Source organism: Diadema antillarum, unplaced genomic scaffold, assembly GCF_040938485.1.
Source record: "Diadema antillarum isolate AM-2024a unplaced genomic scaffold, OU_Dant_1.0 seq00001558_RagTag, whole genome shotgun sequence".
Taxonomy (NCBI): domain Eukaryota; kingdom Metazoa; phylum Echinodermata; class Echinoidea; order Diadematoida; family Diadematidae; genus Diadema; species Diadema antillarum.
In genome coordinates, this window is record NW_027272284.1 from 152,519 (window position 1) to 169,264 (window position 16,746).

At 37.0% G+C, this 16,746-nt stretch overlaps 1 protein-coding gene across 1 annotated transcript; it reads left to right on the plus strand.

Moving 5' to 3' along the window:
- Positions 1-289: 289 nt before the first annotated feature.
- Positions 290-12,617, plus strand: LOC139710706 (organic cation transporter protein-like). The gene is made up of 10 exons (XM_071622625.1): positions 290-446; positions 3,836-4,095; positions 5,710-5,813; positions 7,074-7,228; positions 8,661-8,829; positions 9,644-9,782; positions 9,993-10,084; positions 10,622-10,830; positions 11,236-11,344; positions 12,404-12,617. Exons 1-10 carry the CDS (start codon positions 290-292, stop codon positions 12,615-12,617), a joined length of 1,608 nt encoding a protein of 535 aa, XP_071478726.1.
- Positions 12,618-16,746: the final 4,129 nt, after the last annotated feature.

Sequence of the window (16,746 nt, forward strand, 5' to 3'; positions counted from 1 at the left end):
GGTTTTGTTACTCTGGTGCGTACAACAAATTGTTGTCATGCATCTTCTCTGATATCTCACCTATTTATATCGTCTGTTTTTTGAAGTTACACCCCTGATTCTGAGTTAAACAAAAAACGAAGAAGAAAAAAAATCTAGCGGATCAAAATTGTATGCGAAATTGGTGCGGTTTCTTGTCAAGTAGACTTTTCATCTCCCCATCATTCGGTGAGAAGCACTACTCTGCGACGGGACATCGAGCCTTGTTACTCTTGGATTGGATAGACTCTACTCGACATCGGAGTCAACCATGATTAACTTGGATGATATCCTGAAAGATGTCGGTGAATTCGGGCCGTACCAGAAGCGCGTATTCGCCCTCGTATGCACTATGGTCTTCACTAACTCTTGGATGTCGATGATTACGGTCTTCCTCGCAGCTTCAATGGACCACTGGTGTAAAGTACGTATAAACCGAGTCCCTTATACTGCTTCCCTGAAATGACTCCTTGCTAATGTAGCAGTATCTCAAGTTCTGCTTTTATGAATCAAGAGCTGTCGCTTTAGACATGTTTAAAGCCACTATTTACCATTTGCAGATTGCAGAAAAAAAACTGCTTTAGTGCTTCAAAATGGTTCTAAATACGAGTTCGGGACAGAAACAACCAATGTAAAAAAAAAAAAGAAGATAATCAGAACAATCAAAGTTAAGTTAATCAGTATGATTAGTGTTAAGTTTTGTTGAATATAAAACAAATGTGAAAAACAATTTTTATCAAAATCGCTTCTAGAATAAACCTTCTACAGTTCGGCTTATTGAAAAAAAAATGATATCTCCTTTTAATTTTGGGGGCTTTATTGCGAAATTCTTACAAGGTATGGGATATTTTTTATACAACTGGACTAGGCATATGCATCAAAATAAATGTAATAAGTCGAATATTTTTTAATCACTGCTTCCAATGATAAACAGTGGCTTTTAACAAAACGTTACTACATTCCAGCAGTACAAAAACAAGTAAATCGATATAATCGATAGTTCAATCGTTGTAGCAGTCTTTTCTTAGCGTGAGAAAGCAATATATCTTTCATTTCATTGTCATTTCATTTCATTTTCCATTTCCACAACTTGTACAACTCTGAAAAAAGGAATGAACAATAGAAAAATGTAAAAATTATAACTAACACTAAGTCAAAACAATACATAACATAACAAAACAAAACAAAACACAAACTATTGATATACATACTAGCATCAACAATTGGTCAATTGCAGGAAGGCATTATTGCACATATATGATTTTACTATATTATGTTCTTCATGTTTTCTCTTGAACATAGCGTTTAATGAAGACATTATTATTAACATCATCTGGAAGACTATTCCACATATGAGGGCCGATAGATCTTATTGTGAATCGCGAAAACCCATACTCAAAATTTGGTAATCTATAATCTTTTAGTTATCAAATATACATTAAAATATCCCATGAATAAAAGGAGGGTTGTCTTGCTGGTAAATAAAGGGATCGATTTTAGGTCTTTGCCAAGGAGCTGATTGATTAATGGGAACTAAATACTGCATGACGTGAGTGGTAATAAACCGTTTTCTTTGTCATTTACGGCCTTGTAAATAACAGGGCGTTTTGTTTGAAGTTCAAGATGAGCGAAACTTTGTTTATATTTTCTGAGAGGCTATCAGCCATTTGTCTTTCTCATCACGTGAGTTTCGCTATATCACCATTACCTTTTTACGACCGATTTATTAAATACTGAGATAAGTATAATTTGTATACGATTTGTAAGCAGTCATAAGCTGTGTTATTATTCTTTTTAAGAGACCGGCGTTTTCCATCAATTCAAGTCAGTTGGTACTCTCAAAGGAAATGATCGTGATGATTATTACTAATGAGCTTAAATTTCACATCAATTGTTCATGTTGATATGTCATCATTCCACATATTCTTTAAAGATGCAATGCGTTTGTAGCTTATCTTTCATAAAAAGGATAATAAGGAAAATTGTCTACACGAGTAATGATACTCTGCGGACTTCAAAACTTCCTTACTATACCATTTTCCCCTGTTAGCTTCACATCTGTTGATTTTCAATGAATAAGAACAGGTTTGATCCATAACGCACTTTGGTGACGAAATGAAAGTAATGCCAGGAAAGAGGCGCAGTTCATGTCAGTGATTCAGACATATAGAAGTATTCTAAGTGTAATTTCTCATGACATGTATGTTTTATAGTTTCAAGTATAGGCTTGTATATTTAAAGGGCACTGCCGGACAAGGACTTTGTTTGCTTCGCTTTATGACAGATAAACCCCTCATAAACAAATATCTCAACTATGTTCACCTCAAACATTCGTGCCGACTCCACAAAAGGACGACGTTATTTATACACACTTTCCCGGCTAGACAGTCTCTGATATACCAAGATAACGATACCTAACTCGATCCAATCGATGAAACAGAGCGATACGAAAACGCCTTAACCCCTGAGTATATAGTCGCAACCACCGCGCGTGCGTGCGTGATAATAGTTCAGTTCAGTCCAACTCAGTTCTGTTTTATTTTTTTTTTCCGTCCAGCAAGGAGTAAAACACAGTATGATATATCGTATAAAGCATGCATAACACAATCACATAGTTTGATTAATTTCAATCGAGGAAAAAAAGAAATACAAAACGAAAAGTGAATCATGTAGTATATACAAAGTGATTATAGTGTATAATCAGATGGTATAAGTAGCATAGGTAGTAGTATAACTAAGAACATCTATAGGCATTCTTCGGAGGATGAAAATAAAGTAGGTATGAATAAAGATTGCTTCACTAAAAAGCTAGGCTTTTCGTATACATTGATCACTCAATACTGCACGACTGTATGCCTATTGGATTTGCTTTAAATACTTAGTAGTAATTTACTGTATACACCACACCTGGGTCCCGTTGCATAAAACTTTTTTAGCAACCTTAAAAAATTCAGGTTGGGATTTGCCCAACCTGAATTTTTTAAGGTTGCTAACGTAAGAATGTAAAATCCGTTGCATAAAAACTCTGGTTGGGAGCTTCCAACCGGAATTTTGTGATTTCAACCGGAAAAAAATCCGGTTGGAGTTTTATGCAATGGGCCCCAGGGGTAGTATTCAATAAACCGCTTAAGCATGCTTAATTCAACAAAATTTGGGACAAAATTCTTAGACGATCTCGTTACTAGTCCAAAAATAGGGGCTAAGAATGCATTCTAACGTATACTTTGTTCAGAGTTTATTGAATACTGAACCAGGACAATACATGCCGTAAACATGCGTTCATGCGGCTGTTACTTAATTTTCTATACGTTACTTGGATTTTCTTCCCCAAAATCATACCTATGCTGTATAGGTATTACATTGATATGTTTTTTTTTTGTTTGTTTGTTTATTCTAAACAAAAGCAGATAAACAAAGGTCTTCATTATAGCCCGGCGGTCCCCTTTAAAACAGCTTTCACAACATCGGTCGCTTTGAAAATCAAAATAGAGGTAGTGTCATGAATTGATAGCCATCATTTCGTAAAGAGAAATATTTAAGTGTGTTACATATTTAACGCTACAAATTTGATTCAACCAGTAAAATGCTTAAGCATAGGACAATCAAATCATCTAAGCAACTGTGATATATAGATATTTTGTTCTACGCGAGATAGTCATTGTGTTACTATTTTGCCCTAATGATTGTTCAAATACGTTATTCAATGGTTCTGTTACTATTTTGTAAAACTCGCAATCATTGTTTATGTCATATAGACATTAACAAGAAGCAGAAAATGTATATTTTATTATCGACCATCTCGTCTATGTACAGGTAGCTTCATGGGAAGACTTTGACTGCAGTGCGTACGATTTGGACGCAGAGACGTGTAAGGAGCAGATGAAGGTGGCTAGCATCCCGGCAAACTACAGCGCAGATGGTCAGCTCGTTTACGAACAGTGTCAGATGTTCAATGTGTCTGGTGTTCCCTTCACTCCAGACATCGATCCAACCAACTATAATTCCCCTCCTTACATACCATGTCAGGATGGATGGGTCTATGATACATCACAGTATAAATCATCCATTGTCTCGGAGGTATTCTCATAACAAATCATAGTCAAAATTGTGATTAAGAATGAAAATATGAGCGGTTTAACCTGAAATAGGCCTGTAAAACCGTATTGTTTCTTTTTCTGTAAACTTTTCGAAAAAAACGAAATATTTTTGTTGCTTCATTATTTCTAACACTATCTAATCATCAACGTCCCCTCAAACCCCCTTCTTTACTGATTGATATTCACAATGTGTCTCTGGATTCTGTCGCTATTTATTGTTCACTCTCCCTCGGCTGTGAGTAGTAGCATCGAAATCATCAATTTGTCATGAAAGGAGAATTACTCAAGCATAGAATGGATAGAGTTAGCTCTTCCGAAGTTTGTTAGTCCGAAAGCGAAATAAGTTGGTTTTTTTTATACACAGTGCATATATTGAAAACTATTTCACTTTCGTTATCTTAGCAACTATTGCAATGTATCGCTATTGTTAGTTTTTTTTTGCTATTATTGTTGTTTTCTCTGTACAATTGTATGCATTGATTTTGTCACTTAAGAAAGTGAGATTTATGTTTGTGTTATATATTGTGGAAAAAAACGAATAAATATGAACTTGAACTTGAACTTAAGGTTTGTTGTTCTGAAGGTTCGTTAATCCGAAAATGAAGTGTTAAGGTTCGTTACTCCGATGGTTCGTTACTTCGAAGGTTCATAATTCCTAATAGGAGGTAAGGTTCGTTATTACGAAAGTTCGTTAGTCCGAAAATGAAATGAGGTTCGTTATTCCGACGGTTCGTTACTCCGAAGCTTCGTAATTCCGAAAAAGAATTAATAAGGTTCGTCAATCCGAAAATGAAATAAGGTTCATTGAGGCAAAAACGAAATAGGGTTTGCATTTCCGAAAGTTCGTTCGTCCGAAAATGAAATAAGGTTTGCTATTCCAAAGGGTCTTTAGTAATCCGAAAATAAAATACAGTTCTTTAATCCGAAAATGAAATATACCCCACGTAGTGACAAAATACAGTGTTGTTGTTATAAGTACATAAGAGACATTACACAATGACGACGCGCGGACACACACCTATTAATTTGTAATTGTTATTGAAGAATAAGAAGCATTTCCCCCTCTCATCACCTATTGTGGCTCCCTTCCCCTCTTCCACATCATCTGACTGAGCCATGCATGTCGTAGAAACGATCATTATAAGAGGTCACTCAAATGAAGAAGGAAAGGCCACATAAATTTTCTTTCGATTTTCGGAATAATAAACCTTATATCATTTTTGGATTAACGAACGTTCGGAATAACGAATCCTATTTCTTTTTTGGATAAACAAACCTTCGGAATAACGAACCTTGTTTCATTTTCCGATTAACGAACTCTCAGTATAGGACATTTGTGGGTTTCGGAATAGTGATCATCTCCCGTATCGTAACAACGTTACTGATGATAGTGACATGAGTGTTTGCGTTATAATCATCATTATCAGTATTGATCGTGGTCATTATAATCATTGTTTTCACTGTCAAGACTGTCATCATTCTTCTTACTTTTCGTATACTGCTGTCGTTACTTGTATGGTCGACAAACCTCTCGAAAAATGTGAAGAACTGGTGAAGGCAATAACAGTGAGTCAATTTCTTTTGTGTATCTTAGTTTGACCTGGTGTGTGGTTCGGAGGACTTGACAGACGTATCCCAATCAGTGTTTTATGGCGGTTATCTGGCTGGATCAATCATATTTGGCACTTTAGGAGATCTGTAAGTATAACACATAGATCGAACTTTTCTATACATAATGTATATATTATCTCCCTTCTGTTTACCGCAAAATCATCATTTCCAGTTCGTAATCAACAAGCCGTGACATTTAACAGAATGAAAATAGCCACACGTTTAAATGCAATGAACCCTCCGCTACAGCGAGCCAATAATGGTCGAGGTAAAGAAATCATGCAACTAACAATCAAAATTAAATTGATACAACTAATCCCTCTGTCGTGAAATCGTCTGCAAGGAAAATAAATGTCAAGCATATCATTATAGATATTGCCGTCTGCATCACAGAGAGCTTAGATAGGGCAATGGATATTAGTCATATAGACTGTATTCATCTTGTATTGTGATGTCTTATAAAATACAAAAGCAATTAATCCTAATCAAACTGTTAGTTGAGAGCTTACACGTTACGAGGCGTTTATTTTGCCTGTTACGTAATTTTGGTTGTGACTTGTCACATGTGAACTATAATGCAGGGACAGCGGATTTTCGGGAGGGGGTGGGTGGTGTAGGACCTGCTGGCCAGTTGGGTAGGGGTCAAGGATCAATACACAATATACACCCACTCCCTCCCCTTTGATGAAAAGAATCGCCTGACTGAACTTTCGGATCTAACGTTAGATCTAAGTTAGATGTCGATCTAGTAACATAGGGACATTGGTTTATCAAACGACAAGGATCTGTTTCACCATTCTTATCAAACAAATAGTACACACCATTAGGGGTCATCCCATGAGACCGACACCCACGAGTCATACAGCCCATGGGTCATAAAACTCATGAGCTCTACTCTAGGCAAATAAGGCCCACAAAGTCGACATTAAGCAAAAAAAGGCCCACGAGTTCTACACTGAGTAAAAACGACCCACGAGCTGACATTACATACTTATAGGGTCTCGGGGGCTTTGTTTGGATATAGTGTCGGACTCATGGACCCTATTTGCTTATTGTAGAACTCATGGGCTGTATGCCTCGTGGGCTGTATAACTCGTGGGCTGTAATATGACTCATGGGCTATATGATTCGTCTGCTGTATGATTCGCGGGTGTGGAACTCATGACGTGTACTCTTGTTTTTTGGGCATTAATATAATAACTGACACTCTCATCTTCGAAATGGTCCAAACACCAACGGATATCGCCACGGATGTGTTAGGCTGTTCCAAAGTTACCTTGTGTGATGGGTATAATTTCTACTAATGTCCTCACTGATGAGTCCTATTTGTACCATAATGTCGTATAGGTTCGGTCGTTGGAAAGCTTTGATGCTATGTCACATAATTCGTCTGATCACTGGAGTGGCCATAGCCTTCTCACCCAGCTGGTGGGTCTTCACCGTCATTCGATTCTTCCAGGGCGTTGCCTCCATCTCTACTTTTATCATCACATTTATCATCGGTGAGTGAGAAATGAAGCATCTTCGCACCAACGAATCATCACAATCAAAAGCCATTCCCCCTCCCAAATAACAAATTAAAACAATGAACGCAATGAAATATATTTTTGAACACGATTGTGCAATCAATAAAATACTGATAAGCCTTATACAGTACTCTCCGCGTAATCGGGTATCGCTTATACGGGTACTCCGTTTAATTGGGTAGAAATGTCAAAATCAGTTCCAATTCACATTAAAATTACCTGATAATTGGGTTGCCTCTCCGCATAAATGGGTAAATAATTTTCTTCTAATCTACTTTCTACCCACATTTTATCACAGCTATAGCACTTTAAGAAATCATGAATGTCAAATTTTCCACGTTAGCAAGGAGTCTTAGTCAAACCACAGTTTTATGAAGACATATCTGTCCATAAAAAGAGTGTAAACTTTAATTAATGCTCCTGAATGAGCAAGTGTAAGGTATGTATAATGTGCCGTGCAAGCACGCGTGTTAAGCATACAGTGTAGGTGTTCGGTGCAGTATACAATGCATATACATACACATTGTGTGTGTCAAATGTGAATGAGACGTGTTCTTCTGTTAATCGGGTACTCCGCTTAATCGGGTAAGAAACACTCTGCCCGAGCCTACCCGATTATGCGGAGAGTACTGTAATATCAATTGAGATTTAAAAAAAAATATTACGGCGATATATCGACACTAATACATGAATATGATACAACGAAGATGTCGATGATGTTAACAAAACTATAATCAATACGATAGTAGAAATGGAAAAAAAAGGAATAAAAAAACTTATCATCATTCTTCGACGAATTTGCCTCATTTAATCTCGAGTCTTTATAGATGTATGGTCATCACAACTCCCTCCACACTTTAGCATGGTCACAATCATATACGTCATAGTAAAGGTTATGGGTGTGACCCCGTCAAGAACCCTGTATATGCCAACTGACACGGTGAATGTTCGGTGTGTGTGTTTGGTGTGTTCGCAGGTAGAGAATCTGATTTCCACATGTTTGTGAGTAATGTCACTATCGATGGGTAAATATGGATTAGAAACTGAGCACAACCTATCTGAATGGTGTATGACTAAAATGAGTACGCCACAAACAAGACAAGTAAGAGAGAAAGTTGATATACTGACATGGCTTCGAGTAAGAGCATGTGCCTGATTGGTTGACACCTGCACTGAGTGAGGTAGAGGTGACTGATAGATTTGTTAGCGTGGTGATCACAGTTATCACTTCAAGCATTTTAATGTTTTCATGATAGTCATAAGATTCATGTGGATTACATCTCATAACCTCCTCATTTTCCTTGTTTTGTTTTTTTTTTTTTTTTGGGGGGGGGGTGCTGTTTCATTTTTTTTTACTTGTTTCGTCGAGAGTTGCTTGGTAATGATTTGTTTCTCCTGTTCTCTGCAGGCACTGAGTTTGTTGGTCCGTCTAAGAGGAGTCTGGTGGGGCTTCTCTTCAACGTACCCTTCTCCCTCGGCTACATGACTCTGGCTCTCATTGCATACTTCATTCCTTACTGGATCACATTGGAACTCGTAGTCACCAGTGCGGCTGTCGTCTATATTGCCATCATGTTGTAAGACCATCTCCTATACTGCTGCTTCACGCCTCCTCTCCCTCCTCCTCTCCCTCCTCCTCCTTTTCTAAGCATAAAAACACAAGAAAACACACTAAGCAGATATTGTTAATGTTGTGCATTGTACGACATGTATAATGTATTATGTTGTCTATTGATTTTTGAAGTACCATGAAATAGAACCACAGAACACAGAGCATGAAATCGATAATAAGTTTCCATTAATGGCGTAGATTTAATTAAACTCATTTGTAAGTCTTCTTTCATCTCCGTTTTCAGAATCTATAATCATTTATATGTTTCCTTGTACTTGTCGACATTGATCGTATTAATGATGATAACGACAATAATCACAATGATTATATCAGTCATTGCAGTTATCATACGGGAAATATATAGATATGCACATCTGTACATAAAGATATATATATATATATATATATATATATATATATATACATATATATATATAGATCGACAAATAGATAAATAGATAGAAACATAGATAGATAAATAAATAGATAGATATATAGATAGATAGATAGATAGATAAATAGATAGATAGATAGATAGATAGATAGATAGATAGAAGGAAGATATCAATCATTGATGAAAGAAGACCAGCTCCGATGGCAATTTGGATGGTTTCATAAACTTGATATGTCTGTCTATACCGGTATAATCCTATGACAACCGAAGAAGCGGCCATGAAGTTTGTTTTCTTTTTCATACTTTTGCCAAATTTCACTCATCTGACATACCATACTGCCAGGCATTCTCTACCCTATATCCACTCTCTCGTCGACCAATACAGCCTTCTACCGGAGTCTGTCCGATGGCAGATCTCTGTCCGGAAGTATGATGAGGCGGAAGTCACACTAGCCAAGATCGCCCGGGCTAACAAGAAGCCCGTACCCGATAGGTTTATTTCGGAAGAAGACATCAAGAAGTTGGTAAGATTCTTCGATCTCACATGTACATCTGCTAGAACATTCTGTGTCGAGAATGTATTCATCTCTCCATGATAAAGATTTGACCTATTACGGATATATTTAGACTCCCTCAGTCAACCTGTTAAAATCTTGTTACGCTCAATAACTGCAAATATTCAATGAAGCTAAAAAAAAACTGACTTATTATCTAATATTTCCTTACTTATATAGGAAGACGCTCCCAAAGAAAGGCCAAAGACTGGATTTGACCTTTTTCGAACTCCTCGTATGAGGATTCGAACCATCAACCTGATTTTTCTCTGGTATGTATCCCTGCGATGTTATTTAGAGTATTTAAAGATACACTCGTACAATGAATATTATGATCTGATCTTCCCATTGTCGTATTTGTATAGGATGTCCTACACAATCCATTCTGTCAATATTCCCATTACAAGTCACTCCATTGACTTGGCGGTAAATACAATGGAATATATAGGTAAAGTATTAAGTCTGTGTCTTAAAATACTAGTAGTTCAAATATAGACATGCCATAATAATAACTCCTCTCACACCGCACAGATCTTTAACCTCACTATTCAAATCACTGACTGACATGAAACGAACTGACGAACGTGTTCACAGTAACAGGGATGAGAGGTGGATTTAGTCACTGAATACAGAAAATGTTATAGGCCCTATCAAACTTGTCTTTAGGAACCGAGAAATAGTATAAATCAATAACGAATAAGATGTCTAGTTTAACCCAAGGACATCAAGACGCATCTAGCTGCAATGCAATGATTCTGATAACTTCTTTTGTATGGACAACCTTCTCAATGTGACTCATGCGTCACAAGGATGGTGAATTCTTTGGTGTATCATGGGTTGTCGTTGAACACGTCCAACCTCGGTGTCAACGACTACGTGGCCTTCGCAGTGTCTGGGGCAGTAGAGATGCCAGCTTACATCTTAGCCTCATTCCTCGTCGATATCATTGGCCGGAAGTACAGCCTCGCCAGCTTCCTATTGTCGGGTGGGGTTGCCTGTCTATGCACATCGTTCATCCGTGAGTCGAAGACCCCCCCCCCCCCGTCTCTCTGTACTCTCTTTCTCTCTATATATTTCTGTTCCCCCCCCCCCCCCGTCTCTGCCTCTTTCTTTATTTCTCTTTGGTCAAATAAAATGCAAAGTTGAAATTTGAATTCAATCAGGCCTTGCCAATCCATTTTAATTAGATGTCGCCAGTTAAAATAAATCATCAAAGACATTCAAGTTTCTAAAGAGAATGTTTGGTGAAATATTTGCATTGATTTATGGAATGTGTACGTATGTGTTTTATAGAGAAGCTATAATGTTAAAGACAAATTACTCGTTTTGTCCCAAGAAATGCAGCCTCTTGTATTTAAGAGACACCGTGAAATGGAACGTACATTAATTTTCTTTTTTCCTCACGTTATTACTCGACCCACAGCTCCTGGGGTGGCTCTCACAGTCGTGGCTATGATTGGTAAATTCGGCATCGCAGCATCCTTCGGTACCACGTATCTCTTCACAGCCGAGCTGTTCCCTACTGATGTCAGGTTAGGATATTTTCTTTTTGTTGTTGTTGTTGTCGTTGTTTTTGTCATAATGGTTGGTGTTATCACATGACACAGAACTACACTCAAAGAAAGATAAAGGCCGTTGATATCGGTTCTATTCCTCTATTTATACCCCTTGACCCACCTCCTGACATCTACACGTTGGCTATCTAAAAAGTAATCTTGCATGACCCGAGTAGTTACATCCATGAAGAACTTAGTGTACGCAGCCAATACATGGTTAAGCAAACATGACGTCTTGTATTGTATGAGTTGACAGTGACTAATGCGTACAATAAATTTCTTATTTTAGCATTTATCTATAATGTTTTATAACACTTCATGAAATGTTTGTCGTAAAATTAATCATGCCGCAGTGAATCCCCTCCCCCTCCCCCTTAGATTATCCCAGTTTGAGAGAGGGGTCACTGCCACGTGGACCTTGATATTTCTCTTAATCATGTGACATAGTGGATAAGACTCCCGACTCCCGATCGGAGGACCCGAGTTCGAATCCTGTCCAGTGCTTACGTCCTTGGACAAGATGTTTTTACCCACCATGTCCCTCTCGACCCAGGTGTATAAATGGGTACCTGGCAACTCTAGGGTTATAATAATGGCAGGGCCCTCTGGTAGAGCAGTGGCAACACTGAAGAGGCTACCCTGGATAAATAAGACCTTATTATCATAATTATTATCATCATAATTATCCAAGGTGCCCTCTGTTACCCCTAATTGCCAGCCCACTATACTCCTGCAGTGATATCCTACGGCATCATGATTGAATACAGCGACATTGTTAAAAAGAGCAGGGAACAGTTATTTGCTGTATTTTAATTTTTTATTCAACACTTCATGGAAAGAATGAATTAATTATCATGATTCCATTTGTAATGATGACCAAAATGACAGATTAGAAAGTATACTAGTATGTCGTTAAAAATGTTTCTCTCCTCCCCCCCCCCCCCCCATCACCTGTATGTTTCTCGCTGTCTCTGTTACTGTCAATATGTCTTTGTTCTTATATTCACATCATCCTATCTCCTTGTGTCTGTACAGGGGCGCGGCTATCGGCACCTGTTCGATGTTTTCCCGTGTGGCAGGCATCATCGCCCCGCTCATCCTGACTCTTGATAGGATTTGGCAGCCTCTGCCTCTCGTTATCTACGGAGCCTCGTCCGTCGCAGCGGGACTCCTCTCCTTCTTCTACCCAGAAACCCGGGGAAGGCAGCTCCCAATCACCATGGAAGAAGCCGAAAATTTCGGAAGGTAACAGATTAAAATCCAGTGGGGATTTCTCGTGGTTGTTGTTGTTGTTTTGTTTTTTTTATGTTTTTTTTGATGATCTTTTTCTTAGTACTTTTCATGTGTTTTCATCCTCATGAATATCTTTTCACTTTTTATCATTACCATCACTATTGATCAGTATAATCATTATTTTCTTAATTTTGTTATCGTTGTTATTATTCTTTTTATTGTTATCATTATTTTCATTATCATTTCTTATACTATACCACTACTATAAGCCAGTTCGGAGATAGCTCATGTGCACATGGGTACAAATGACCTATCATTTTTCCCAGGTGGTTAGGCACTTCACTAAATTCAAAGGGACATAATACAGTTGCTTGCCCAACACAGCAATTTATGGAACTCGTATTCTAACAAAGAATGAACCTGTGTAGATCATGAAGTGACCAGAATGGTTCGTCAATCAACACTTTGGGAAGCATCTATTTCATTGTGCTGTTTTGAATACATTAACAAACTTTTTCTGTTAACATTGCCAAATACCAGGCTTGCTGTCAGGTGGCTGTACTGGCAGGCACCATTCCATGAATAATCATAGCATTACAGATGCTTATCTCAGTGAAATTAAAAACCAACCTGTCTCTCGGTACAAATGACCTTTTTGTGCTCATGCTCAAACTGGAACCCCGAACTGGCTTCTTACTATAATCATCATTATTTTAATCATCTTCATTGTCATTATCGTTGATATCGTCTTCAGCGGCGACGTAATTACATTGCTAATGGTGCTGACAATATCAAACTGTCATACTACCATAACCAGCTGTCAACTACTGTTGCTTCTACAACTTGCCGTCTTTGTTGCACTGCTGGTAATATCTTTTTTGCTGACACACTACAATACTTTTGATTATTATGAAATCAAATTAAGGTTAAAACTGTCTGTAGAAATCGATCACTTTGTTTGTGTGCTTGTTTGTTCGTTTTTATTTTCCAGGAAGCAGCCCAGTGATGATTCGGAGACCAAAGAGACCAAATACGCGGCAGACGACTGTGATAATGTCGAAGATACAAAGGAAATCACGAAAGAAAAGAATGGGGCGTTACCTTCAACTGACTTTACCAATCCTGTCTTTACCATTTCGGATGAACTTGCACTATCCACTCCAGGTACATACACTCAGATTGATCTTGACACATCCAAATAACGGTTCTGGACTCGCGATCGAAATAATCATTAATGCCTATAACTGTACTGCCAAAGATACTCATCACAGTTGATTTGATATTATTCTTTGTAAATTTAGGGTTGGTTCCCACACATCTCATTAAAGGATATAGCGTATATATCATATCCTTTTATACAATAGTCATTTCTATCAATTTAAGACATACGGGATGCAAATAAAATCCCACAAAATCATCTTTCGAAGGCAAGTTACAGGTTAACTGGTTAAGATATAACTGTCTGTCTTTGGACGAGTGATATTGTGTCTTGTTATATTTCATGTGTCTTCAGTTTCTCGTCATTGAATCTTCTGACATCAACAATAATCAAACTACTGCTTCATCTAAGAAACATATTTTGTTTCATCTGTAACAAGAAAGAATATGTTGTGTAGGGCTATATACATCAGCTTACCTATTTCAAATAAGGATATCAATTTCCTGTGAAAATTTAAGGGCTGAACTCCAGACATACCTGATGATGATAATTGGTATGACATGTAAAATGATGTATTTGTAAATGAATAATCTTTATGACCGCACCTATATGTAAAGATATCTATCTATTTTGTTGTGCTTTCTAACTTGTACGCAGTATCATAATGTACACAGTCCTAACATGCATCCGCGTATAATTATATTCATAAACAATGTGCACAAACTGAGCTAAACGGAATGCGCTAAATCATGAATTTCATGAAAAATAAAAGTCTTTTTTGTTTCTCACCCATCTTCTTGCTCAAAGTTTTATATATCAAAATCATTTCAGGGTAAAGTTTATTTTTCCTGCTTGAATTTGGGGCATGTTCGGTTCATATGGTGACGACGATTTGGTACTTACAACTTAGAAACAAACAAACAGACAAACAAACAAACAAACAAACAAACAAACAGAGAGGAGTTGTCTATTGTAGTGCAGTATAGAGTATAGCTGTGCTATGAAATGTAAATCATAATCGTTATTGTTATTGTTATTATTTGCGTAAACATTATTATTACTATCACCATTATTATCATTATTGTAATTAATATCAGCATTATCAATGTTCATTGTTATATTACAACAATGATGATGGAGTTTTTTCAAAATGTAAAGCTAGGAATTGGATACATTTCAAAAGTATTTTTATTAAATCATCGTAATGAGGCACTTAAAACGGTAAGTTCAAAATTAACGAGTTTTAAATATTTTCGATGTTACAGTTCCAGTGAAGTCTACCTTTGACTTTGCACTTAATCTTCCTTGTGCTTTGTGTTTTAAGACCAGTGCTGTTCAGCACTATGACAGTATGATTTTGAGCGATGTATGATACTAAAATACTACTTCTTTCATTGTGTGTTGAAGTACTCTTGTGTTGATGGCGTTTGCGTTGATCTCATTACCGTGGATACGGCGAAGTTACAAAAGAAAAACTTGCATATTGAAGACAACCGTAAGGTATGTGTATATGTACAATGTATTATACTATAGCTCTGCTTTATGAAAGCATTTTGGATTTTGAGGGAATGTATTAAACACTTACAGAGCATAAGTTCAAACACGTATTTATCACTTACTTCTTTTCCCCTGTGTTTCGTGTTTGTTTGTTTTTTGGTACCTTTTAGAATTAACCCAAAAATGCTCAATGTCGATTCACGTTGACAATAACATGTTCCACGGAAATACAGAAGATCATGACCAAGACGGTTTCAATAAATGGAAAACTATTATAACTTAAGATATCACATTCTTCAGGTGAGGAAGCTCGTACATTTTTTTTAAATGGAATATTCAATTTCTTTACCCGAAAAGTAAACAACGGAGAAAGTAGAACACACATCACACTCACTTTTTTTTTTCAATGATATTTTATTGATTTCATTCAAATCAATCCTAAATCAACCCATTCTGGGTGTAACATGAACATGCGCGCGTACCCAAACACACACACACACACACACACACACACACACACTCACACTCAATAACTTCTACACCACAGTGTTCATTGTAAATAATTTTAGAAAATGCGATTTTTGTGGTTCTATAAGCTACATACCTTGATATGTATTGATGAACGAAAGTGTTACTTTGATATCCGAGGGATACGTACGTTCTTATTCCTTCCTACCTCCGTCCTTGTAATCTCATGTTATTGATATCATAGTATATGACTGAGGGTAATTATCAAATTAATGGGCAAGTCTCTACTTCATTATGTAACTGATTTGATACGCATGGGCTTTTTACTTCCCCTTTTGTACTGTTCCTCCATCTTTTGCTCCCGCCCCTCCTTATTCGTTCCTGCATGCTTAATGGTACATAAAGTTACAACAGCCACTTAAAAAAAAAGCTTCTTACGTTATCTCAGGCACATTTTGTCATGTTTGTCGGGTTGGGAGCTTTTCATAGATAGCTATGTTAGTTCACTTATAGGGGGCAGGATTTGGAAAGATTCTTCAGAATCCAAGGATTTCATGATTATGTGCCATCGATTTTGCTTTTGTTATGTCGTGTGTTCAAATTTTGATGATTATAGATAGTATTGCAATGTATATCGCAATTGTTTGGCGAAATAAATAATAATGATAGTGGTTGTTGTTCAACATTCTTTATTATATCAATAAACAATGTAACATGAAAGGCCTAGGTTGTCTCCTGGATTGAATAGGAGGCACAAGGCGAAGACAAAGGACAATACAGAAAAACATGCCAATACATCTTACATACAGTAGTATAAAACACACTCAGCAAGTACAGTTACGTACTCACCAACAAATTGACCAAAGATACATTTATACACAAACAAATTAAAATATGCAATACATATATTCAATTTCAAAACATACATTTCTATCATAATAATACAACTTCATCTCATTCTATTATTTTCATTTCCTTACGTTTTATATAAATCGTTCTCGTTAACCTTTCTCTCTCTCCC